This window comes from Anomalospiza imberbis, chromosome 3 (assembly GCF_031753505.1).
Source record: "Anomalospiza imberbis isolate Cuckoo-Finch-1a 21T00152 chromosome 3, ASM3175350v1, whole genome shotgun sequence".
Taxonomy (NCBI): Eukaryota; Metazoa; Chordata; class Aves; order Passeriformes; family Viduidae; genus Anomalospiza; species Anomalospiza imberbis.
Window position 1 is genome coordinate 14,626,114 of NC_089683.1, and position 25,090 is coordinate 14,651,203.

Genomic DNA, 25,090 nt, shown 5'->3' on the forward strand with positions numbered 1-25,090 from the left:
TGGACCCAAGTCTGCCAGAATGATAATAAATTTGTCAACAAAATTAGGACTTAATTTGACAGATGTTTGATTTCTGACATTATGCTAAAAGCAATGTTAAAATCTTTAGCATTTTTGACACCTCATACTACAGAAAAGAAGCTGGGGGGAAAACACTGTCAAGACATTTTTGGCTTGTTTGACATTTTGTCTTGTTCCTTTTGAAATCATGATTGCATGTTCTGCAACACATACACAAGAAATATTAGTAGGAAAGGCAATCCGGAGCAATAGATCTATTTTAAAAAAGCAATACAAATTGTACATAGCATTATTTCAGTTGGTTGATAGTGTCTCACATTTTCCAAAAATGCTGGGCATTGCTCTCACATTTGAGTATTACCCATTGTACATTGTCCCTGCAGCAGAGAAGAGTCTCTCATGATCGAGACAGACTTAAAGAATAGAGTTCATATGACTGGATGAAAGACTGGAACAGCACTCCAAACAGACAGCAGGAACAGTACAAAATGGTATGTCTGAAACACCACAGCTGGACAAAATGCATGACATGTTCCTAACTGACATGTTAGGAACAAGTTTTATGTAACAGCAAATTTCTTGCCTTTAATGGGCAGGTCTTACACAAATGTCAGCATCTATTTTCCCCTGTAATTATGCATCCAGTATATTTTACACACACCTATAATTTATCCAATAGCAGTAATAATTTCATAAAAAAGACATTCTTTTTTCAAGACATCTGATAAAGGCTCTTTCAGAAAAATATTGCAATCTCTGGTATAATTTGAAAGCATGAAGATGATGCATTCAGAAACATTAGCACAAGATCAGTAGGAAACAAACTTAAACTTGTAATAAAAACTTTGAAAGTTTCAGCTGTCTGTGATTCTGGGTAGTTCACCTGCCTGAAGAATAAAGAAAAACGTCCTATCAAAGGTACCCAAATACTACCTCTGTGACAGAACATGGGATGAACTGTAAAGGAAGTGTTCTCAAGAATTTATCCTATGCAGGGAAACGTGAAAAATTACTGAGGAATAATCACAACTATTGCTTGTTTACAAGCTGATTTAGACTCAGGAACATCATCTTTGCCTAAAGAAAAGTATGAGTCAAGCCCATAGGAGGGCCCAGGTCACTTTCAGATTGAAATATTATCCTTCTTCATTGTCTCCTGTGCTAAAAATTCTGAAGAAGAAAAGGAATTTTCTGTTTCACAGAAAATAATCCTACTTCTTCTAGAATTCTGTTATCTAAGTCACTCTTCCTAACACTCTGACTGATGACTTCTTTCAGTGCTTGACATTATGGACTTGAAAATTGTACATTATTATCTCGGCCTCATCATCTCCTGCATTCAATTACCAGTCTATATACTACATGAAAAGCCTCTTCCCATTAAGGTGATATCCTTTACCAAAACAGAGTTTTACAGAACTTTCTCTGATTGAATAGGTTTTTACTTTATAAGCCGTTTAGAAGCTTTGTTTCCTTCAAATAAATTCAATGTATCACTTTGATTTGTTTTTTTCCCACAACAGTGCCCCAGTATGCTATTAAGGAGTTCTTTTAAAGCAATAGCTACATCTCAGTGATGGATAAAAATAAACCAGGTGGGTAGGAACTACCTGTGCATACATACCTATTAACACCTACACACACACACACACACACACACACACACACACACATACACAGAGAGTCTCATATATTCTCAGGCTGAGGTTCAGCTATCAATGCATAATACAACACTTAGTTGTGCATATACTGTAGTTTCCTTTATTAGTTGACATTCATCACTCTACTTGCATGACCTCACAAGAATTTTGCATGAAAGGCAAGGACAAAATATGTCCCTTACGCAGAAATGTAACTTTTAGTTATTGCTATTAGTCACTTCTCTGTATGCCACATTCAGCAGCCCTTAGTGATAGACTCCAGAGAAATTAGTTTATCAGAAGGCACATACAGATGAAACCCCTGCCATTAGCACTACTCAACAAGGCAAACACTCCCACTCAGTTGAGGCTGCAGCTTCTCAGGAAGCCCACCAACTTATCAGCGACATACAAACAGGGAATGTTGCTCCTTTGCCATGTCTATATTGCTACATAAAACCAGGCCACTGGTGGTGGCACAGTCATGCCCACTCCCCTGAATCCATGTAGTGCCCTGTGGCTTTGTGGCCATATTAAGTGTGGTTTGAGTCAGCATTTTGATTGGTGCCGGGGCTGCGTTGCAAGTCATGACAGCAGTGCTTTCACAGCATGGAACAGAACGGCTGTGGAAATGCTTTAGTGGGGAAAAGCTGCTGGGACAGCATGTGAGGTCCGTGTGCTCTGGGAACAGTCCCTGGTGCATGCCATCGCCAGCCCAAGCACTGCCTGGAAGACTATTGACTGCCACGGGCCAAAACTGTACCAGGAACCCCTTTTCAGACTCTGTCTTCAAGTCCATCTGCACTCTGGTCACAGTTTTCCCTTCTTAGTCCTACTTTCTCTAACTTCTTTTTTACTCACTGTCTTTTTAAAATGTTTTACTCTCAATGCCCTCCCCAAAAATTATACACATGCTCCACTTCCACCTACCTCTCCTTTCCAAGAATTGGAATATTCAACAATGTAACAACTAATACTGACACTTGGACACCACTAGACTTTATCATTGTTAAAAAGATTAAGAGAATGCATTTTGAGACTGTTGCAAACCTGTAGACACTATAATGGTATTGCAGCTGCACATATACCCATGCAATAAGAGGCATTGTTTTCTTTACCTTTGAACTTCATAGATTAAGTAAACACAGGAGCAAGTTGAATATCTGATTCATTATAATAGTAAAAGTTCTACACCAACTCCTGATTTGCCGTGGGTAGATTGTCCAAACTATGATTTAAGCCTTGTGTTTGCTCCCTGCCTTTAGTTACACACAACACTTTTGAGGGTAATACTGCTCATGCCACTCAGCAGCAAATTTCTTTAGGCTATTCCCATTTTCTTCACAAACAGGTTTACATTTTTTATGTGTATCCTTATTAGTTTATATGTTTTCAATTGTTTTTTCTTCTCTATCTGTCCCATCATTTTACAGTATCAATGAGCACTATTGTACTCTTCATTTTCTGAGTCAAGTCAGACTAGACATGAGATTCAGCGCACATTAAAGAGAAGAGCTAAGTAATAATGAACTTTAATTTAAAATACAGACAATAAAGACAGGAACCTCATCCTGTAGGGGAGCTGATACAGTTTGTTGCAGTGTCATCCAAATGTAGGCTGCAACTTCTCCAAACACAAAATATGTGTTATCCAACAGCAGTTGCTTTTCACTTTCTTTCATATTACTCAAATTCTCATGCACTTTCCCATGGTATGTAACAGGTTTCCGATAGAATTCTTTCTTATAAATTTGTGACAGAATTCAAAGATATTAGTAATCAATAAATCTCTAGATATCCACGATAAAAACTCTTCTGAAAAACTGTTAGATCAAAAACTTGCTAAACACCATAGGAGCCCACTTCTTCAGAAATTATTGTAAAATTCAAGTTTAACTATTTAATCTAATAGTTAACTATTTAATCAAAAACAAAGAAAAACAAAATTCCAGAAGATAAGCAATAATAAAAGCAAGCCATTTCTTCATTTCAGTTCTGTTGCATGATAATTCCAGTGGCTATCCTGCTTCTTTCATGAGGAGAAACATTGAATCATGGAATCACAGAATATTTTGCATTGGAAGCAACCTTTAAAGGTCATCTAGTCCAACCTCCCTGCCATGAGCAGGGATATCTCCAGCTTAACCATGTCACTTACAGTGCCATCCAGTTTGACGTTGAATGTCTCCAGGGACAGGCACCTACCATGGTTGTCTCTGGACAATTTATGCCAGTGTTTCAGCACTTCTATTAAAAAAAAAAAAAAAAAAAAAAAAAAAAAAAAAAAAAAAAAACTTCCTTATATCTAATCTTAATCTAGCCTCTTTTTTAAAAAACTATTACTTCTTGTCCTATCACAACAGACCCTACTAACATTTCATGCATTGAACACTCCTTCCACCAAATCTGTACCTCTCCAATTAATAGAGAAGGATGCTCTTCACTCATTGAAAATATTCTCTTGTGAAAAGTTAGGGACAGAGAAGTTTGCAAAATCAGGATGCGACTATGACAAGAAAAAACACAGGTGTAGTAAGAAAAAAGTTAAAATGCTATAGGAGATGCAATACTTTGTTTTCCATGTTTTTTCCCAGAAGTAGCACATATGATCTATTATATGATATATGATCTATTATAAGATATACTAACTATGGAATACATAGTATCTGTGTTCAAGATCCATACTCTGAAAGTGAAAAGCATCTGGACTGTGAGAGTAGCAAGGAAAATGAATATGACCCCGTAGCCTCTCTGCAGTCACTCAAGCACACAAGCAAATCTGCAGCTCTTCTTTACTAAATGAGGGTATAGGAAGGTAGTCACGATGAGTCATATTAGCAGCCCCAAATGCCAGTTTTCAAGTACAGTATCCATCCAAATAAATAACAATTATCCCAGCACATCTGTTGCTTGTTATAAACTTTAATGCAGCAACAATGATATTATTATCCATGTTCTCCCAGTTTACTCATAGGTTTTTTATCAAACTTTTCTCTTCAGGCCTAAACCAAAGTAAAATAAACTATGGCAGAGAAACAATGCTCCTTAAATAGTTTCATTTCAGACTTTCAAAAGCACATTGCACTTACACTTTTAGCTATATTTAAAGATGTCATATTACCACGTGCTGAAAAATCTCAGCTTCGATTTCCTCTATTTAAGTGTGCTGACGATTCAACCACAGGTTTGTTTTCAATACTTAACATTGCCATTTGGTTTAAGTATCTTCATATTGAACTCATGTCATTTTCTTATGACTATAATGCAATTATGTGTATTTATGTAGTCTAATTTTATTAAAGATATCAAGTACATGCTAATTAATAATATACTCTTAGCAAAATGGGTGCAGCAGTGAATCCTAAAAACTGAGTTTATCAAATATTTCTAGAGACTGATCTATAGTCAGAAATTGTTCTGATCCCTCAGTCCTGTGAAGAATGTTTTTTACATTGTGCCTACTTAGTTCAAGAATGGCAGCAGCACTGCATGACACAGGCACTATCATTGGCTCTGAATCAGCTAAAAACCCCAGAGTTTGGTTCACAGGAATCACCAGCACAAGCCCATTTCTAGGCTGCCTTCCTCTCTGTTAGTTCCTATTTTAGGCTTAATAAGCTATTACATGGTTCAGGACCAGATTATTTATTACCACAGCTGTTCACCACTGGAATTTGCAATATCTCTTTGTAAAACTGAGGTTTTAAAGAGCTCTGATCTCTAAAAAGAAATCCAAAATTACAAGAAGCAAACAGTTGTTTTGGTTTTTTTTTTTCTCATTACAATTTATTGCATTTAGCACATATAGCTCACAATAGCTGTTCCTTCATCAGGATACTAAAAAGTTGAATGCATTTGAAATACATTATCTTAAAAATGATGGCATAACTCTTCCAGGCATAAGTCAATGTTTCAAGCATGAATTGCATTAAATACTGGCTCCTTTTTGTTTTCAACAATACCTCAGTACATATAACACATTAATAAAACCAACCAAACGAAACACCCCATAAACCAAACTTCTTTGCAAGTGTTAAAGGAAGATAGGGGGTTTGTTTTGTTTCATTTCCTCAGACCAGTTCTCTATAACATTTCCAAAAAGGCAAAAACTTCTTTGAAACTAAGGTCTCATTACACACACATTATGAAAAAAAAACCATTAAAATTGATTTTTGGATGTGCAATGTCCAATTTATAGGCTTGCCTAATCTGCATTTTTAGAAACTAACAGACTGTTTTACTGGTTAGTGCAAATGTTATTGATCGGCTTTCTTGCTGAATTAATAGCACTATGATAGGACAACTCCCTTTCTCAGCTTTCCCAATGTTTTCCTGAAAAGAGGCCCATTACATGGCAGGGGGCAAAGGACAGGCCTTGATAACACTGTTTGTACATTTCTTTGATGTCCACAGGCATCATCCTAGACAACTGACCACCAGAGACAAAAGAGTACTCTCAGGCTGCTGGAAATCCCAGCCATTCTTCTCACCACCTTTTGATATCCCAAGGCTTCTATACCCTGACCTCTGCACTCTGACATCCTTATTTGAAGGATGGTCAGAAACGCCAAAAAATTGTTTCCAAATTTAGCCAATAAACTAAGCATTTATTTTACTTTCCATAAGTGCTTTGTGTCCTAATGTACCTGTGGGAACACCAAAGATTTTACAAAGAGAGTAGAAGGAAAAGTGTCAACAAGAAAAAAAATACTTAAATTTTTCTGGTTTTGAAACCACTGTCAAACATCTGCCTTCTAAAAGCCAACCACTCTGTCTAAAGTGCCTTGACATTGTCATCATAATGCCTTGAGTGTGCACATGTACCCACAGTATTTCTACCTAGCCAGTGTCATACAGATTTCTATTTCTAACATGCAGATGTTGCTTGCTGACATAACTTCACTCAGTAAACATACACATTCTAAGTGTGGTGTATGCTGTATGTCAAGGACTGATATCAATTTCTATGTATTCATGTTTTAAAAAGAAATGTGATTTTAACATTTTTTCAAACTGTTTCGCTCTCTACACGCCTGTGTGATTGATAATTGGATCCGTTTCCCTGTTTTCCAGAATATTTAGAGAATAATTTTCTACAAAACTACCAGAGATTATCATGGGCACTTTTATACAACTTTATTTTTCACCTTTCTGAGGGACTGAAATTGAAGAAAATGGTCAAACAGAAATAATACACATCCAGCTAAAACACTGGAAGTCAGGCAAACACCTAGAGAAACACCCTTCTCTCCTTTATTATTATGGGAGAGCCTGCTGAAAACCCACTCCAAATATATAAGTGAATATACAAGTAAAACCTCTTAACAAGACCAACCTACTGACAATCCATATGTATGCACAAATTTGGAGTTTAGCCAAACTAGTATTCAGTCCCTTATGCTTTGACAACAATTTTTTGTAACACAGTGCTAAAATATTATCCTGCCATGAAGTTCTTTAGCTTGAAATGAGGACAAAGTCTGGTCCAAAATGTGATGGATTTTACAGTATACAAGCTTCTAAACCATCTTTAGTTTAATAAATTATGCCCAAATGATAAATTGTTTTACATTGATTTTTTTTTCAAACTGGCATCAATACCATTTTTTCCTACACTGACAATATTCCTCCTAATTTAAAAGTCAATGATGTACCAGTGCAACAGATACAGAATAACAGATAAATGTCAACATTTTAAAAACCAAACTATTCATCATTTATAATGCAAACACTGGGATTTATAATGCTTGTTTTAAAGCCAGTTTTAAATCACCTAATATTATCTACTCAGCTCAGCCAATGTTCATTTATTTTCATATCTGCCAGAAAAGAGTGAAACTGAATTCACAAAAGGAATGGTATGGGATTCAAACAGCCAAGAATCTTGAGATCTTTAAAAACTCTCTTCTCCTCTGTATTAGTTTACTACCATAAAAAATAAGGCATAAACCAACAAGAAAAAAATAGCAAAGGGGAAAAAAAAGGTGTTTTTTAAAATGTTTTGGAATTCATAAAGTTCTCAGACAAAATGCTGATAGTAGCCACATAAGGGCTGTTCTAATTGATCTTTCTGATTTTGGTGGGTTTTTAATTAACCCAGACCCCAAGGATTCCTGTTCAGTGACAGATCCTGACAATTTATGTTCAATGTTTAATTCGTTATTTTTAAAATTAATTGCATGTGTTTAAACAGAACAGGAGGCCTGATTTGGAATCAGTACAGAGCCCTCAGAGCAGCTCTGGCAAGAACATAAAACAGGTAAAGTTAAAATGGGGGGGAAAAACCTTATTAATCCCAAGTCTATAAATATTTTTATTTAATCGAAACCTGACCATGGATAAAACTACCTGTGAACAGGCAACATATATACAAACCTAAGGTCATACCTAGATAGCAAGAGGAAAATATGAAAAATCAGTGACATAAATTAAATGCACACAAGGCCATCAACAAATCTTCCAGTTCTGGCAGTGCCCACTGAAGATTACAGACTATTTTATAGAGGGTCATTACTGCTCTGGTGTTGGAAATTATTGCCCTGCCAGTTTTACACACATTGTTTTCCTTGTGAGCAATCTCTGACCCTCTTTAGTAAAAGAAAGTTAACACTGTTATAGTAATAGATCTTCAGCAGCCCTATTCATTTCAAGCAGAATGAATTAGGAGCCATGCACAGGAGCAGCTCTGCTGGCACAGTCACCTCTCTGGCAGAAGTGCAGTAAGGAGTTATTAGGGGCAGGAACCTAATCTCAGCCAGCACAGTTGCAGTCAGAAGAGGATGTGTGAATGAAGCCTTAGTAAAACACACTACCTTTTCATGTGTATGCATTTATACGCAGCCCTGAGTGTTGGCAAATTCTGTGGCTGCAGCTACAATTAATTCTGATGTAGGCAGAAGATACAAGGAACAGATTATTCCTTTGCAGTCCTGCAGTTTGTCAGACTATTCTTTCTCCATTGTGACATCATCTCAGGAGTTTTCAGACTCTCACCACATAACCTAAAAAATACAACTGTGAAGGAAATTTCTAATTGGATATATCAAAAATTGCACCTTAAAAAGAAAAGTTTATTTCATCCTGGACCCACAGAAACACACAATGGAAAAAAAAAAAAAAAACAAACAAACCTCAGAAACCTTTCCCTGTAGATTAAGATCTCATTTGCAAGGTTTAAAGGGATCATTCTGACTAAGATTTAGCTTGAAGACAGCCTTTTGTTTTTAGAAAGTGAACACACTGCCAAAGAAACCAAATTACAAGCAAAAGCAATGCCACCTAGCAGTGAAAATACAGTGAAGCAGTATAGCTAATTCAAAATGGGAATAGCACCACCCATAAAGCTTTGTTTTCTTGCTGCCATCCTATACACCATGACTTCCCACCCAGACTGACCTGTCAGCATGACCTTACACCTCTACAGCTACAAGCATCTGGCCCAGGAAGAGAGGCCAGGCCTTTATGTCCAGGGCTGGATTCACACTGCAGGACTGTGTTCACCTCACCTGATGCTGGGCCAAAGTGTCTCTGGGCCTCAGCTGGGCTTCCATGGCCCTGACATAACTATTTGTGTGTGGTCTTTCCCCCAGTCAGTTAAATTTCATCACTATGCAGGCTGTATTGAAGCTTTTATCAGAGCAGGATTTTTTTTGGCATGGAACTAAAAACACATGCTACATGAACAGGGATGTTGCATCACTTTACACACAGGGTAGGACACCTACTTCAATAGTATTAGAAAATCATGTGGGATTAGGAGAGTCATAAGTAATTGTGTCATCCACTTTGCTGAGTGGGAGCAGTCTTTGAAATTAATTAGCTCCAGAACAATGCTTAAGTTTTGCCTCAGAGAGAAATCACTGGATTTCTGTTAAAGAGAACCTAAGAGAGAACACAATTCACACAATGAACATCATCAGTAGGCTGAAACCTGGGGATGAACTCAAGCCAAGTCACCTGTCCCCATTGCTGCACTCTTTTTCACACCAACTGTTACTCCCAATTGGATCCCACAGCTGCCTTTGCCTTTCCCTTGTGCATATGAAATGCTGGCTGCATAAAAGAAATTTTTAAAAATAAAATAAAATAAGCATCAGAATGTATTGGGAAACTTCATTGAATAAAAGAAGACATAGACATAAGGAAAGACATACTAAAATCTATAGAACTATCCATAATCACTGCCTGAAATGTACAGATGTTCGTATTTTAACTGGAAAATGTAACCTGACCTTTTGAGATTGTAAGGATCCTTTAAGGCACAGTAATAACTAAATGCTAGAAATGCATAGGTATAATTAAGCGTTTGCCTTTTTTGAGTATTTCAAAGTCATTATCTAGATCTTTATTAGGGATATCTATTTTATTACATATGCAGTGAGAAATTCAGTAGAAAACTTGCACTACAGCTGGAGAATATTACAATTTTCTAAGCTCTCTACTAATCAGGCAAACTGCAAATAAAGACATGTATCTACTTTGACATGTACAGTACCTGGAATCATTGGTTTCCCCATATGGGAAGGCAGCCCATTAGATAGATTGAGCCTCCATACAAAAACATCCATATGCAGAATGATGTTAGGGCTTCATGGATGGGAGCACAAAATTAACCAGATGAAGCAATCTTCTAGATCATACAGAACATATGTGAATTAAGCTATAGTAATATATGGCAGAAGCATGTCAGAAAAAAGGAATAATAAGTGGAAGAGCAAAGACAGGTCCATTAAGGACAAGTGGGTCCATTAACCAAAGAAATTCATTAACACAACTGTCTGAACGGGTATGAGTAAGATAAGTTTTGCATCAGCAAACCCAATGTCTGCTTAATAATCCCAAGGAAAAGACAGCATTTCCCATTTATTCTGTCACCAGTGCTAAACACATCTCCCCGGAAAACAGCAACACTACCTGATTTTCTAGTTGTTCCTCCTATTATTTCTCTGAACAGGAGCTTTTTTCCCTTCTGTATTAAACCTCCCTATGTCACAGTTGAACTGGAAGACGTAGGATTGTCAGTGTACAGATCGCTTGTAGACCAGTACATTAGATTAACAGCTTGCCAAAAATTCCCACTTCCACCTTCCCAGCCCACTAAAAGAAAAGAAGATTATGATTAGGTTTGATGGAAAAGGAAGTAAATGGCAGCAGAATTAAAGATATGTTGAGCATGAAGCTGGAAACGCAGCTTGCAAGATAGAATTGGTTTAGTTCAAAGTAACCGAAAGTCTCCTTCATTTTTAAGGCCTCAAAGACAAAAGCTTTTAGCCAGAAGTAGCTGTGATGGAGCAGCTGAAGAAGCATGCACACACTTAGGCCAGAGTAATTTACCTAAGTTGAAACACATGTTGTCTGTCTAGGTTGCAAACTGTTGTTTATGCACAAATTACAAAAGAAACAGTGTATAGATCAAGTTGAGGCCACATGAACATATTGGTACTAATGTTCATCAGTGGGCTAGTGTAGGCAAATAGGAGATACTCTAAAAATTGAAGTTCTTATAACTCTGATTTCATGCCTTTCTTAACGTTCTTGCTGCCTTACGCATGGAGAAAAAGGCAGGTTGTCTCTTCTAAGTTACAATACTGTGAAATTCTCAGATGATACTTCAAAGATGCTCAAGACAGTTACATAACTTCTATTTCATACAGAACAAAAGTCACTGTCATTTTGAAGACAAACTTCTCTTGAGGATTCTTGTAAAATCACATCTTTTTCTAAGCTGACATAATGAGGGTTCAAAGAGTTACACTACATGGGGTGTCATCAGGCTGGCAGCCAATCAACTGCAGGGTTCAACAGGGCTCAATTTTAGGGCCAGTTTTCTTTATTATGTGTAAATTATCTGGACACAGGAGTTCAGTTTGCTGAAAAACACAGGAGGAGCTGTGGAGTCAGTCGAGGGTCAAGAGGCCTAATACAGAGAGACACTTGCAGAGATTAGGGAGCAGCACAATACCAACCAAAGGAAATTTAGCAGAGCAAGAGCTGGATTCTCCATCTAGAATGGAGCAATCCTGGTTAAACATACAAACCGGGCTGGAGAGCAACCCCACAGAAAGAGATCTGAGGGTTTGGATCAATGGAAATGTGAATCTGAGTATGTTCTGGCAGCCAAAAGGGCCAACCATGTCCTACGAGGCACAGCACCACCAGCCACAGCAAGCCTGTCGAGGGCAGTGATTGTCCCTCTGTGCACTGCATTAGTGCAGCCCCACCTCCAATGCTGTGTGCAATTTGGGTGCTTCAACTTAGGAAAGACATCAAACTACCAGAGTCTGTCTAGAGGAGGATGACAAGATGGTGTCAAAGGCAAGACTTTAGGGGAGTGCCTGAGGGAATGGAATGAAGCAGAACCAGGGAAAGACAGCATCATGTTGGACATTAGCAAAAAGTTTCTCACTGAGAGGATGGTTGGGCACTGGCACAGGGTCACAGCACCAAGCCTGACAGAGTTCAAGGAGTGTCTAGATGACACTCTTCACTATGTGATTTAGTTTTAGGCTATCCTGCAAGGCGTAGGGAATTGGACCTGGTGATCTGTGTGTCTTTCAAATTGAGATATCCTATGATTCTATGTTTTTACTATGCACCTTCTTTCCTATGATGTTAATAAACTTTCTACAAATAATTATTCATTTTTATCTACTGCATAATTATAGAAATATGCCATCAACATAATTATATATTGCTTTTAGAACATGAAGTACTGCTGTGCTGTTTAACTAGAAAAAAAGGTATTTTCTTCATATAATACTTGATCAGTGTTTCTATTTTACAGCATTTTCCCTACAGTATACAATGTAGGTAAATGGCAACTTTCTTTTACTGTTTCTTCAGAGATACACCATTGCCAATGTTACTTCTTAGACTTCCTTACTTCCTCACATAAATATTTAAGCATTAAAGGCAGCACATGGATTATGGCAAATGAAGGCAAAGCAAAACCAAACCAATGATCTTTGGAATCCTTAAGTATAACGGAATCCTTAAGCACAGCTACAAATATCTATAAAATGAGCATTAGTGATACATTTGAATTTCCTTAGTAAATTATAGTATTTCCTGCCATAGTCTGTGTAAAAGTTCTGAAAATTTAGTCAGATTTCCCAGCTGACTGAATCATTAGCCATAGTCTTCATGGGAAAAAAAAAGCAAAGTAATATTCAGCTGTAGTTCAGGAAGCTATACTTTCCCTGGGCATATGTGGAATACACGAATGCAGGCATGTTTTTGTGAAAGTAGGCATGTCTTCATGTAGATTTTGTTTGGTTGTAGTTCCACTAGCCCTTTATACCCCTTATGTGGCTTTTATTCACATGAAATAAATCCCAGGCTCTGCCTGATCTCAGCTGATAGTAAGTAAACGCTTTATTTTGTATGAAGGTGAAAAAAAGGAGGGAGAGATCACTTATCATTCACCTTGCAGGCCTTGTATTCATTAGAAAAACCACGATCAATAAGAACCAAAGACAATTTCTCTGTAAAGATAACTATGCCCAGCATCACTAGAGGGTCTGGGAGTCTCACAGGCTTTGATTTATTAGTAAGAATCGCCTTTTAAAGTTTACAGCTTACTAATCCAAATTTTGCTTTACTTAACTCTGCTGGAAAATGCCCTCCTTTCTGCTGTAAAATGCCCTTCTTTTATTTTGTTATACAAAACTATACTGTTTTTTCTCATTGTTGCTTTTACAGTGTGACAGTTCCATAAGCTTCAAATGCAGAAAAATTGTAAATGTCTTACATTGCCACTTTTCACTTTTTATACAGCAATATTTTCTGGGTTTTGGGGACAGGTACTGTTTTATTAAAAGAGAAATTATGAAAGCCAGTAATTTCTTATACAGAGTACATTCTTTTGGTTTAACAAGAAAAAACCAAGAATTCAAACCATTGCTTTTAACTTGCTATTTCACATTAGAAAACTCTTTCCTTAACTTTGTGCATATTATGCATAGTTTTATTGAATAAAACGAAATCTCATCTGAGAGATTCGAAGCTATTGTATCCAAAGGCAGACTACCCTAACAAGGAATTTAAATACAGACACAAATAGACAATAGACTTGAGGCATACGTGAAAAGAAAAACCCCATATTCCCAATACCAAGGCATATACACACTTTCAACAGAAAAAAAAAACATTGTGCCTCAGAGATATTCACAACACAAAGATGATCACAGCCTGAGTGAAATTCCATCCCTAAATCATTCCTTTCTGGGTTTCTGCGTATTACATCTGTCAGGAGCTAATCTAAGCTGATCCAAAGCCATTTGAAGTCAGTGGAATGTCTCTTCCTGACTTAAAGGAGCTTTGAATCCAGCCCTTATAAACTTCAAGAACAATACAATTCATGGAAAGTTGTTTTAAGAGAACAATAGCTAACTATTGTCTAAGTAGAAAAGAATGTTAGCTTCAAATGAAATTTACCTGCAATGGTAGATTTGTATTAGGGTTCTTTTATTATTGTTTCTTTATGCATCTAACACAGCTAAAACTTTCCTAAGTGAGAACATGCCATATCTTTAACAGAAGCCACAGAAAATCAAAACTGTAGTCAAAACCAAGAAGAAAAGTAAAAATAAAAATATCATTTTGTACATAGTACATTGAGGTTTTCTAAGGAAGCAAAAGATCACTTTTAAGGCCTCAATTAATTCAGTATTTTCTTAAACAGCTGTACATTAAGGACTAAACAGAACAAGATGTTTCAAAAATATATCAGTTGTTCCTGAAGTCAGAAAATCAAAAGATAGAATAAAAAATGAAAAAAAAAAAACCCACCAAACAAAGCCAAACTATTTGTATAAGCAAGGGGGTGGGCAAGTTATTAAAAGGAAAGCAAGTTATTTTGTTTTTCTTTTATAATAAAAACCCTGATTGTCTACTAACTTAAGTAAATATCAAAGTTACAGGTGACAACTACTACACCAGACATGGTGAGTAATGTCAGACTGTTATTTATATTCTGAAAATAATATAACTGAAATTAGCCCTGAAATAGCAATTCAGATAACTGTAAACACTGGTGGAAGAGAAGTCCTATTTCTGTAATCTGTCTTTTCTCTCATTTATAAGAAAACTGAGGCAATGTAGACCAGTACAGACCCTGATGTTGATCTGATGTGCACTTGTAGCAGTCAATTTAAACTGGCAAAAAAGCAAATCAAACTTAGCTCTACCACCTCCAAGTTCCCAATGTACCAGAGAGGTGGTTCCAACTTCCTCCCTCACACAATAAATCAACTCACTACAGCTATTTTAGTTACCTAATGTTGAGATGAAAACATAGAAACTTCCAATTAAGCACAAATATTCCAGAATGTCCAGCTTCAGAGAATGATTCTATGTTTTATAGCAAAAAAAAACCCCAAAAACAAAAAAACCAACCAACCCACAAAAAACCCCAAAACCAACAAAACCATCAAAACAAAACCCAACATTAGGTCCTAAAGACTCTCATTCATAAGACATACAAACCACTGTTAATTTTCACTGTACATGGTTCTACATGTTTAACAGCAAACACTGACACTATAACTTTTATTAATTAAAAATTTCAGAAGGGTCTATGAAGTATTAGATCAAAACCAATGTAGCCTATACTTCAAAAAGTAAAGTAAATGAGACAAAGCACAAGTAAAAAGCAAACATCAGTTTTTGCAGTGTGGAGATGCTATAGTTTGTCTCCATTTAAGCTCCCAGTACCCACAAGTAAAAATAAACATTTCACTTTATAAATACACCTAACCAAATTACTGATTTTTTAGTCTGAGTGGATGAAAACACAAAACTAGAAATTTCATTTCAGGCAAGTATAAAATGGTAGTTTGATTTTTTTCCTAAATGAAATGAAACAGTATTTCTCAGGTCAAACACTATACCTTGTTTTGGTATCATAAATATTTTCTTAGAACAATTGTCAAACAGCCCATTTTGTTTGACCTTAAAAGCATATTGTTTTGGGAATGTTCTTCTTTCTTGTTGTTGCTATTTACTGCATTTTTAATCTGAAACATTGTCCTGAAGTGAAAAATCAAACTTTAAAGTAAAAAAAAAGTCAAAACAATATGCAGACTTTAACTTTGTGGTTTTTTTTTTCTTCTGACATGCACAAAAATAATGAATTGTTTTGTTCACTCCAAAACTATATTTTGGGTAAATGAACTATTTCTATCCTTTGCTAAATCCCATGTATCCGTGTATCCGTTATAGCCCATTCTCTCCTCTTCCCACCCAGGCAGCTGGGACACGAGCTGCCCGCAGCTCAGGGTTGCTGGCTGCTATCCCGCTCCCCTCGGACCTGCCCTTCTCCCCTCTAACTGCACTCCTGCTGCTGCTGGGACTAACACTTCCCTAACAGTCAGGAGCCCTGGGCTTCCACTTACCCCCCTGCCGTCTCGGAGCATTCCCAGGTGCTGATAATCTTTCCTCTCTATTGTTGCTGCTGCTTCCCCTTATTTTGGCAGAAGCTACAGCTTTGCAAGTTGTACGGCTCTTACCTCTGAGACCCTCTTTGTTGCTCTGTCTGCGACCACGCTGGAAGCAGGGAGTGATGGATATTAGGGAAGCATGAGCCTCCCCTCGCTGGTTAGCAGCGTGGTCTGCAAAGAAAGATAGAGATGCTGCTGCCTCCTCCTCCCCCCTCGCTGTCCCAGCTTCCTCCTCCCTCCTCCTTGCTCCCTCCTTCCCATCCACAGAGAGCTCCAGCTCTCCCTGGCTCCCACACAATGCGCTACCTCTCAGCACCAGCTACCTAAGGTCAAGAATACAACCCCTCACCCTTCCCCCGCCTTTTCCTCTCCGCCCAGGCATCTTCACCCCTGCTTCCCACGGAATATGGTATCTTCCCAACCAGACGTGCCTTAGTCGGTTCTGGGATCTAAAGTGCAGACAATTTCAGCAACCCCGGAGAAAAAAGAGTTATAAAACAGAAAATGCACAGGCAAGACCGGGGATACAAAGGGAAAGTGGAAGCCTTTTGGAGAAATTGGAAACTTTGGGGGTTTATCTTTGTGTTAAAAAAAAAATCAAATCACAGTAGCCAAAGCCTGCCACTTGGAGATTAGTTTAAGAGATCAATACAGATAAAGAAAAGTACCCTGGATAGCTAGTTATCTCCCAAATCCAGTTTACCTATTGTTTATACTCTTTGTTCCTCAAGCTTTATTCTAAATAGCTTTTCTGTAAAGAAGCTTCCAAACTTTTCCCCTGCACAGCCAGACTTAAATACCAGCATACTCTGATGATACAATAGAGAATAAAAGGGGAAAAGTAATCAGTAACAATTTTTAAGATTATGAGCTATGAAATAACCCCTTTAAGATCACAGAAAATGCCAGCACAAGTCCTCTGACTTTTCAGCTTGAATGACAAATGTGTTCAAGGGATCTTTTCTCACTTTGAGCAGTTACGGTGATTAGAAGCACTAACAGGCGACCAGTACATGGCTCCCAAAAATCACATATAATTACTATATTATATAGTAATAGCTAACCAGCATGTTTTTCTTAAGGACCTAAATTTAGACACATAATAAAACAGTCCTTATAAAGTGGTTATGTTTGTTACAGAGACTATGGAGAGATGTAAGTGATGCTGAAGAATTCTAAAAGTTCTTGACTGCTTAAGGTTATACAACCTTATTTAGGTGAACAGGGTCTCCCTCTTGAGGTCTTGTGATGCTTCTGGCTCTCACCAGCGATGTTTGGCCACCAAACCGTACCACTCCTAAGCTGTACTAAGTCAGAGGTTTTGTTTTAAGAACAGGAAAACTTTAAAAATAAAAAAGGTTAAAACAAGGAGAGACACTCAGATTTCTATTTTGACGCTAAAATATCTCTATAAAATCATCTACATGCTTTTCTAGAACAGTCCAGAGATGTCACATTTGTCAGCACAATTTCTGAAGGTCACAACTTCTTTCTGATGGTCAGCAAAGGAAGCTTTAGAATGCACTGATCATTTGGAAGTAACGTATCAGCAGGACCAGAGGTTGTTTACACAAAATACAAAACTGCTGAACTACCAGCTATAAGATTAAGACCTATATATATATATATACCTTAAACCAACCTCAGTAGTAGAAGAGTGGATCACCAATGGCTGACTAATGAGGTGAACATGGCTTTAATGAAGCTTGATACCTTGTACAGCACAGAACACAGAAGTGACAGAAAACTATTCAGGATACACAAATATAGACAGTGAAATGTTGCAGGCATCTCTCATTAAAATGGATTATTGAAAAGGCAGGTTCAATTAAGTACTAATAAATGAAAAACAACACATGTGCAAGAAAATATCTGTCTTGTGGCTCTAACAAGCCACAGTGGCACTCAGAGCCAAGATGCTGACAGTATGGGTAATCTACAGAGATTTGGAGATCAGTGGAAGGACAAAAGCAGCTAGCAGAAGTCACCTATGCAGAGAGCAGGAGAATGGTCAGGGAATTAAAACTGGGTCCAACTCTGCTGAGTCTCTCCAGTGCGGGAGCACAGCAGGGGCAATAGACACACCAGTGGCATGAAGTGCAGTCCTCTTCCTTTGCAGCAGACAACTGGCTCTTTTTGAACCAACGTTTTTGCCACTGCTTCAGCCAACAGCAGCAGCCATAGAACCAGGCAACCCCAAACATACCTTCTCCTTACTATCTGCTTTTGTCCAAATTCAGGGAAGTAACCTGGCACAGAGAGAATGGAGGGATGTTTCTCCCAAAGCCACACTTCACAACACCACCCTTTGATGCTTTTTTCCCTGCTCTGGCTGCAACTGCCAACTACGTGCATAATGATGGACTCCTAGCCACTTGATAAAGAGGGGCTTGAGCACCATAGACAGTTTTCTCTAAATGGCTCAATGCTCACCAGTTGTTGAAAAGGTACACACAATGTTTTAGAAAAAGAATAGAGAATAAAGAAGAAAATATCAGTTTGAAATTGCATTAAGTCTAAACTTATGACTTCTTGTACCCTGACTGGGTATCTGATCATGGGATCATAGGTAGCTTCTTAGAAGGGACCACTAGCTGTGTCTAACCCAATCTCACAGTCAAAGACTAGTCAGCTCTGCAGTGAGGTTACTTAGGGCTATATCCAGTTGTATCCTTGGAAACTTCCAAGGATGAAGACTGCACAACATTTCTGGACAATCTGATCCACAGCTTTATTGTTCTCATGTTGGAGAACAATGGGGAAAATTTCCTTTTCCCCCTTTTTTCCCCCCTTTCAGATTATAGTGTTATTCCTTTCAAATGTCGCATTTGAAAAGGCTACAGCAAAACAGAAAAGCAACATTCTGACTAGAGATTTGAAATAACTTCCACACAAAACAGATTACATAGGTTAGGAGTCTTGAAATTGGAAAACTGGTAACTGAGCTGATAAATATCTATTGAAATATTTAGTTGAGAATAATATAGAAAAAGTGCACTGAAAAGAAATTCTTCCAGTTTCCCATAACACAGGAATTACAGAGTACCAAACTACATGATTAGGGAACATATATGAAAGAGAATTACTTCATTTTTTTTCTAACAAGTTAAAATTATAGAACTCACTGCTGTAAAAACTGATCACTTTTCCTTTCCTGTAATTATATAAATTTTCATTTACAATTAATAATTTATTATTATTTATTAGAATTTGCCTTCTGATCAGAACCAGCTCAAGGTGAATAAAAGGAAGCTCAATGAGACCTTATTACTCTCTACAACCACCTGTAAGGATGGTAAGACATGGAAGCACTGAAGCTGGACTAGCAGAGCATGGAGGAATGCAGATGCCTCAAAAATGGAAACAAGTACCTGAGTTTCTCCAGTGGTTTCCAGTCTTTTTTACAGCATCTGTATACAGCTTGTCTCCCAGCGGCAGGTAACCCACTTTCCCAGAATCTCCTTCTCCTACACCTTCCCTCAGCACAAACAGGTGCCCCAATATTTCTCATCCATTTCAAGTTCTCACTGCTATTAGAGAGTGAGAAACTGGAAGAAAGGATGGAAGTGGCCAATGTACTTCATGTTAGGCTTGAATTACTTTTATGCATCTTGACAATCCCACCATTAGTGAATGTGCTAAATCATAAATCTCATTGCACACATAACAGTAAGCTACTCTAATTTCAAGTAGGTACTGTGTAACACTTTTTCACATTATAAGATAAAATTAAATAATACATTTTAAAAAACTCACAATAAAAACCAAACCAACATCAAACTAATAAAAAACCACAAAATACAACCAAAAACTAAAATAAAAACAAAAACCCCAAACAAAACCAAAAATAATCCAAAACAACAACAACAACAACAACAAAAAAAACAAACACTAACTTCAAGGATATTTTTGAACTCATGATATAACGACAACCACCTTATGAGGACATACTTCAACTTATCCATACATTTAAAGCTGACAAAATTAAATACATCAGGGAATTTTGCACCTCCTCTGCCACAGAAAAGATACAAACAAAAAATATAATAATGACCTTTTGCAACAGGAATCTTCTTCTGTTGATAAATTCTTCAGCATGGATGAAAACTTCCAGCAGGCTCTGTAAAGACCTTTGCCTAGAAACCCCCAGGCTCTGTCATACAATGGCAGATGGCTTGCTGCCAAATTTCCAAACCTTCCTAAGAACACAATATTCACTGAACTTTTTCAGTAAAACATCAGTGTTCATATACAGTAAGTACTTGCTATTTACACAACCCTAATGTCACCTTAAGGGTCCTTTTTCCATCTATATAATTTCTTTTCTAAATTAGAGGTAGAAGCAGGAGCTTCAGTTTGTATCATGAACTAAACCCTATGTCTCCAATGTGATACCACATCCATGACTTTTAAGTGTTGCTCAGGACATGAGGAAAATTAATGCTGTTTAGCACTGTGCTGCTCTGATCTGATTAACTGACTCAATCTTCCTCATACTCACACAACAAAGTGAAGAAATAGGAGATCTACCTTCTTAGACTAAAGGATGACTATTTGCCATGTATACAAGAAGAATTTTTTTCAGACAGCTTAAACTGAGCACATCAAGAAAAATTCTACTATTGCCAGAAACAGATTTAAGTCATTACATTTTACAGCATAAAAATTTATACCTTTATACCTAGTGGTTATGCGGTGGTGAGGACCTTAGGGAGGCCTGGAAGCTTCTACAGACTGACATACCAATATACAAAAAATGGATAAATCTATAGCCCCATGTAGTTCAAACAGATATTTACAGTTATTGCTGTCTTTCATGATTTTGTACTTTTGCACTTTTGCAGGAATATATTTCCTCTGGCTCATCTTTTCAGCAATACATGTGCACCTAATGTAAGATCCAGTTACAAGATTATTGTCTTGAAAGGAAAGATTGTATTTGATACTGAGCTGAAGAGTTTTACAGGAGGCAGCCTTGACTTTAACTGCAGAATGCTGTAACCACTGTATACATAAAGAAAGAAAAAAAAATATATAAGGGTATAAGGTACTCTTTAATGGATGTATTTCTAATTTCAGGATCACATATATAGGCTAATGAATATTATTAGTATATTAGTGCAGCAAAAAGTAAAAGAGTGGGAAAATAAGATGATTAAAACAAAGGTTGAATATTACAATGGCAATATAAAAACCACCAAAAAACTCATACTGCATTAAATACAAACCATCCACTATTGCACTGCTGCATGAAGTTTACCAGTAAAAACTTTTACAAAGTAAATTTCAGCTGCTCAAAATAAAAGTAAAACCTACGTGCCATGCCTAAGTAGTGCACGGCAAAGTATTTACCATGTATTTACAAGTATTTACCAAAGTATTTACAAGTAATTTAAGAAGCATTTTTAAGAAACTTATGTTTTGCCTTTCAGATACAGTCATTTAAAAATATTAGTGAATCCACTATTCTGGCAGGTTTTGATGGTAAAAGATCAGATTTAGGAAATGAATTATTGCCCCCTGGTGGCATGCTAAGAATCAATGCAATGAAAAAGAAACCAATTTCAGATAAATGAGCAAATCTTTTAAGAATCATGCTGTGTACAATTAGTATCTGGAGGTGTTAAAAGAATGCACAGTCATTTTAATATGACAACAGTAAATGGGGTATAATTTACTTTTTCATCTTCATGATAATTCTAATAAAGAATGTGTTATGTTTAATTATCAGCTTTGTAAAATGTAAATAATAACATTCCAGAATAAAACTCTTTATCAGCAGAATGCCACAGCAAAAACTCCTTACAGTCAAGCAAATTACTTCAACATCTAATTTTCATTTAAAAGAACAGTAAGTCTTTTTAATTTTCATATAAATATAGAAAACACTTCCTGAATCTGAATCCAACTGGGGCTCTTCTTTGCTCCATGAGATCACATCTGCAGGCAAGGGCAGAGAAGCACGGGAACAAAAGGATTTGATCTTATGACTGGCTAGAACAGCGGCATAGTTAAACATTGATGCAATGCCTTCCACATGGGTTAATACAGGAATTCATGTATCCTAATCCTCAAATTATGAGTTGTTAGCTAATGAATATTATTAGTAGTCTGACCAGCCAACAGCCACCACCAACTCCTATTCGATGTTGTTGATACTGCTTGGCACATTCCTTACGTCACCTCAAACTAACATGGCCCTAAACATGTACTCCAAACCGTTTTGCTGTTTCAGGTGGAAAAAACCTGCTTTATCACAGTGGGTTTATACAATCTGCAATTGCAATGATAAAATACATCTTCCAGAATACAAAAAGGAGAAATATTCATTCCTCATGGAACCACACACACTACCACAGAGAAGTTAGCAATTAGGTTATGTTGCACACACAAAAATGAGCATTTTTACATTTTAGTGTAATCATGTGTCCCTTCCATGATAGGAAAACCTGCACCTGCAGCAGTCTAACCTTGCCTTGCAATACTGACAACCAGCATTTGCATGACGTCTTTAAATGCACAACTCCAGATCTCCCGAAACACAGACATCTTGTCTTTGAGGAGCTGTAATATATTTTTCCCTCTTTTATTCTTGTTGATTCATTAGAGCACAAGAACGACTCACCTCAGTTCTACACTTCTCTACAAGGTCAATTATTACCATGCAAGTACTTGACTGAAAATTGGTTGCTATGAAGAAAACTCCATTCTCTGTCGAGGCATCTGATATATCACTGGTGATACCATAAGCTACTCTAAAGGACTGTCTAACTGGAAGGGCTATGAAATACACAGTAAATGAAAATTAATTCAGTATTTATTCAAGATAATAAGAGCATGACTTGTTTGGTCTGACACATTAGAATATGAATAAAGTTCTTCATGGCTTTGAATTCCTCATACCAGACTAGCAGTTTTACATGTCTGATGAAATCAGGACTAGAAATTTCACCTGAAATGTGGGTAGGAGAAGCAAAATAGTTCATAATTCTTAAAGCAAAAGAACTCCATGATAGACTTACCTGCTGTAGAAGAGAGTTAATTGCCATAAAGAGCAATTAAGCAACAAATGGGATACCTAACAAGGATTTGTGTTTAGAAGAAATGTTTTTGTCAGACAAACAGAAGTTGTCTATGCAACTGTAAATTTTGAGACTACTGCTGAGGCTGGCAAATGACAAGATGTCAGTGCATGTAAAACATTATCAGAAGTATGGAGGAAAGGGCAGGAGCAAGGTAAATGTACAGGATTAATTTGGACATGCCACATTTGATGGCTCCTGTCTGGCCCTAGAGGAACATACCTTGCCCTTCACTCACAAACCTCTCGTAATTAACTTATACCTGACATGGTCATTCTGTCCATGTCTCCCCTGTGACTGACACACATAGCTTTGGCTGCCTCGTACTAGCAAGTATTGACAAAACCAGGTAATTTGGCAGCGAGTCAACACTAACTACTCTCCCACATACTTGCATGGCAATGCTCAGCCAGAATGCTCTCTCCTAGCTCTTGCTGCTACCTGGAGGAAAGAGAGCTCTCCCTCCTCGCGGTAACCAGTGAGAACCCTCTCCTTGAGGGGAAGCCGCATGAGGAGGGCCGGAGGTCACCTGGCTTACTGAGCCTGGAGGAGACTGAGGGGAGGCCTCCTCGCAGCCACAGCTTCCTCGCGAGGGGAAGAGGAGGGGCCGACACTTCTCTTCGGTGACCAGGGACAGGGCCTGATGGCATTACCGAAGTTGTGCCAGGGGAGCTTTAGGTTGGGTATCAGAAAATGGTTCTTTACCCAGAGCACCAGTGGTTGGGCACTGGAACAAGCTCCGCAGGGAAGCGGTCACAGCACCGGCCTGCCAGAGCTCAAGAAGCACTTGGACCGCATTCTCAGGCGCACGGTGACTCTTGAAGTGTTCTGTGCAGAGCCAGGAGCTGGACTCGACGATCCATGTGGGTCCCTTCGAACTCAACATATTCTGTGATTCCTCCCTTAACCCACGCTGGCTGCTGCAGTGCTCAGTGCCGCTCCCGCTGTCGCCAAGGCGAGGACAGGGACTGAGGGGATCGTTTCCTCCGCCGGTCTGGCAGGCTGAGGGGAGGGGAGGAGAGGCGCTGATTCGGCGCCTTCCTGCCGGCGCTCGGTGAGGCGGGGGCTGTCCCGGGGGCCGGGAGAAGCCGGGAGAAGCCGGGCAGGGGGGAAGGCGCCGCGGGGGCCGATGGGTAACAGGGGGAGAAGGCGGTGGCGCCGCGCGCGCCCCGGCCGCGGAGGGGAGGGCGCGTGCGCGGGCCCCGCCCGTTTCCGCCCCAGCGGCCGCCTCAGGCGGGAGCTGCGGCCATGACGGGCAGCGATGAGGGTCGGAGCCGCCCCGCGGCGCCCCGCGCCCGGCCGCGCTTCGGAGCTTCGGTGTGAGGCCGTCTGTGCGCTCTCCCTTCTCCAGCGCCTCGCCGCGGGGCGGGGAGGAGGGGCAGGGGGGACATGGCCAGCCCCGACAAATGGGAGCGCCTGAAGCCGCAGCAGCCGGACGCGTCGCCTGAGAGCGAGAGCGAGGTACGTGGCGGGAGGCGCTGGCTGTGGACGGGGAGAGGGCGGGACGGCGCTGCAGCTGCGCTCCTGCCGCGGGAGCTTGTGAGGAGGCGGCCGAAAGCCCGTCCTACGTCTCTGGGCGGGAAAGATGCGGCGGGCCCGGCAGCGTGGTACCCGAATGGAGCTTCCCTCCCTCGTGACGTCGGGATGGGCTTCCCGGGAAAGGTGCTAGAATGCAAAAGGATGGTTTTTTTTGCCTGTGTTACCTATAGCCTCTTAATCGAGCTAAATATGTTGTAGCCAAGTATGAGAAAAGGGGACTACAGTGTGTTTTCTCTTAATGTCTGCGATCATCTTACGTGCAGCTGCCACCATTACCTTTAGCAATGCTATGAAGTAGCTCGCAAAAAAGCCTATTCTGTAAAACTTTTTAAAAAATGTTACATGTTTTTAGTTAATCCTGATGGTGCAT

General features: G+C 38.7%; 1 protein-coding gene across 4 annotated transcripts in view; it reads right to left on the bottom strand.

Moving 5' to 3' along the window:
• Nucleotides 1-16,336, bottom strand: part of GREB1 (growth regulating estrogen receptor binding 1) — an 86,726-nt gene extending 70,390 nt beyond the window's left edge. The window contains exon 1 of one of the 4 annotated variants that reach the window (XM_068183450.1): nucleotides 16,055-16,328. In XM_068183450.1, coding sequence (XP_068039551.1) covers nucleotides 16,055-16,075 — 21 coding nt within the window. In that variant the 5' untranslated portion in view covers nucleotides 16,076-16,328. Of the gene's footprint in view, nucleotides 1-9,056; nucleotides 9,189-16,054 lie in introns of those variants that run through there. The other 3 variants (XM_068183445.1, XM_068183447.1, XM_068183449.1) reach the window with 3 other exon arrangements.
• Between the last annotated feature and the right edge of the window lie 8,754 nt (nucleotides 16,337-25,090).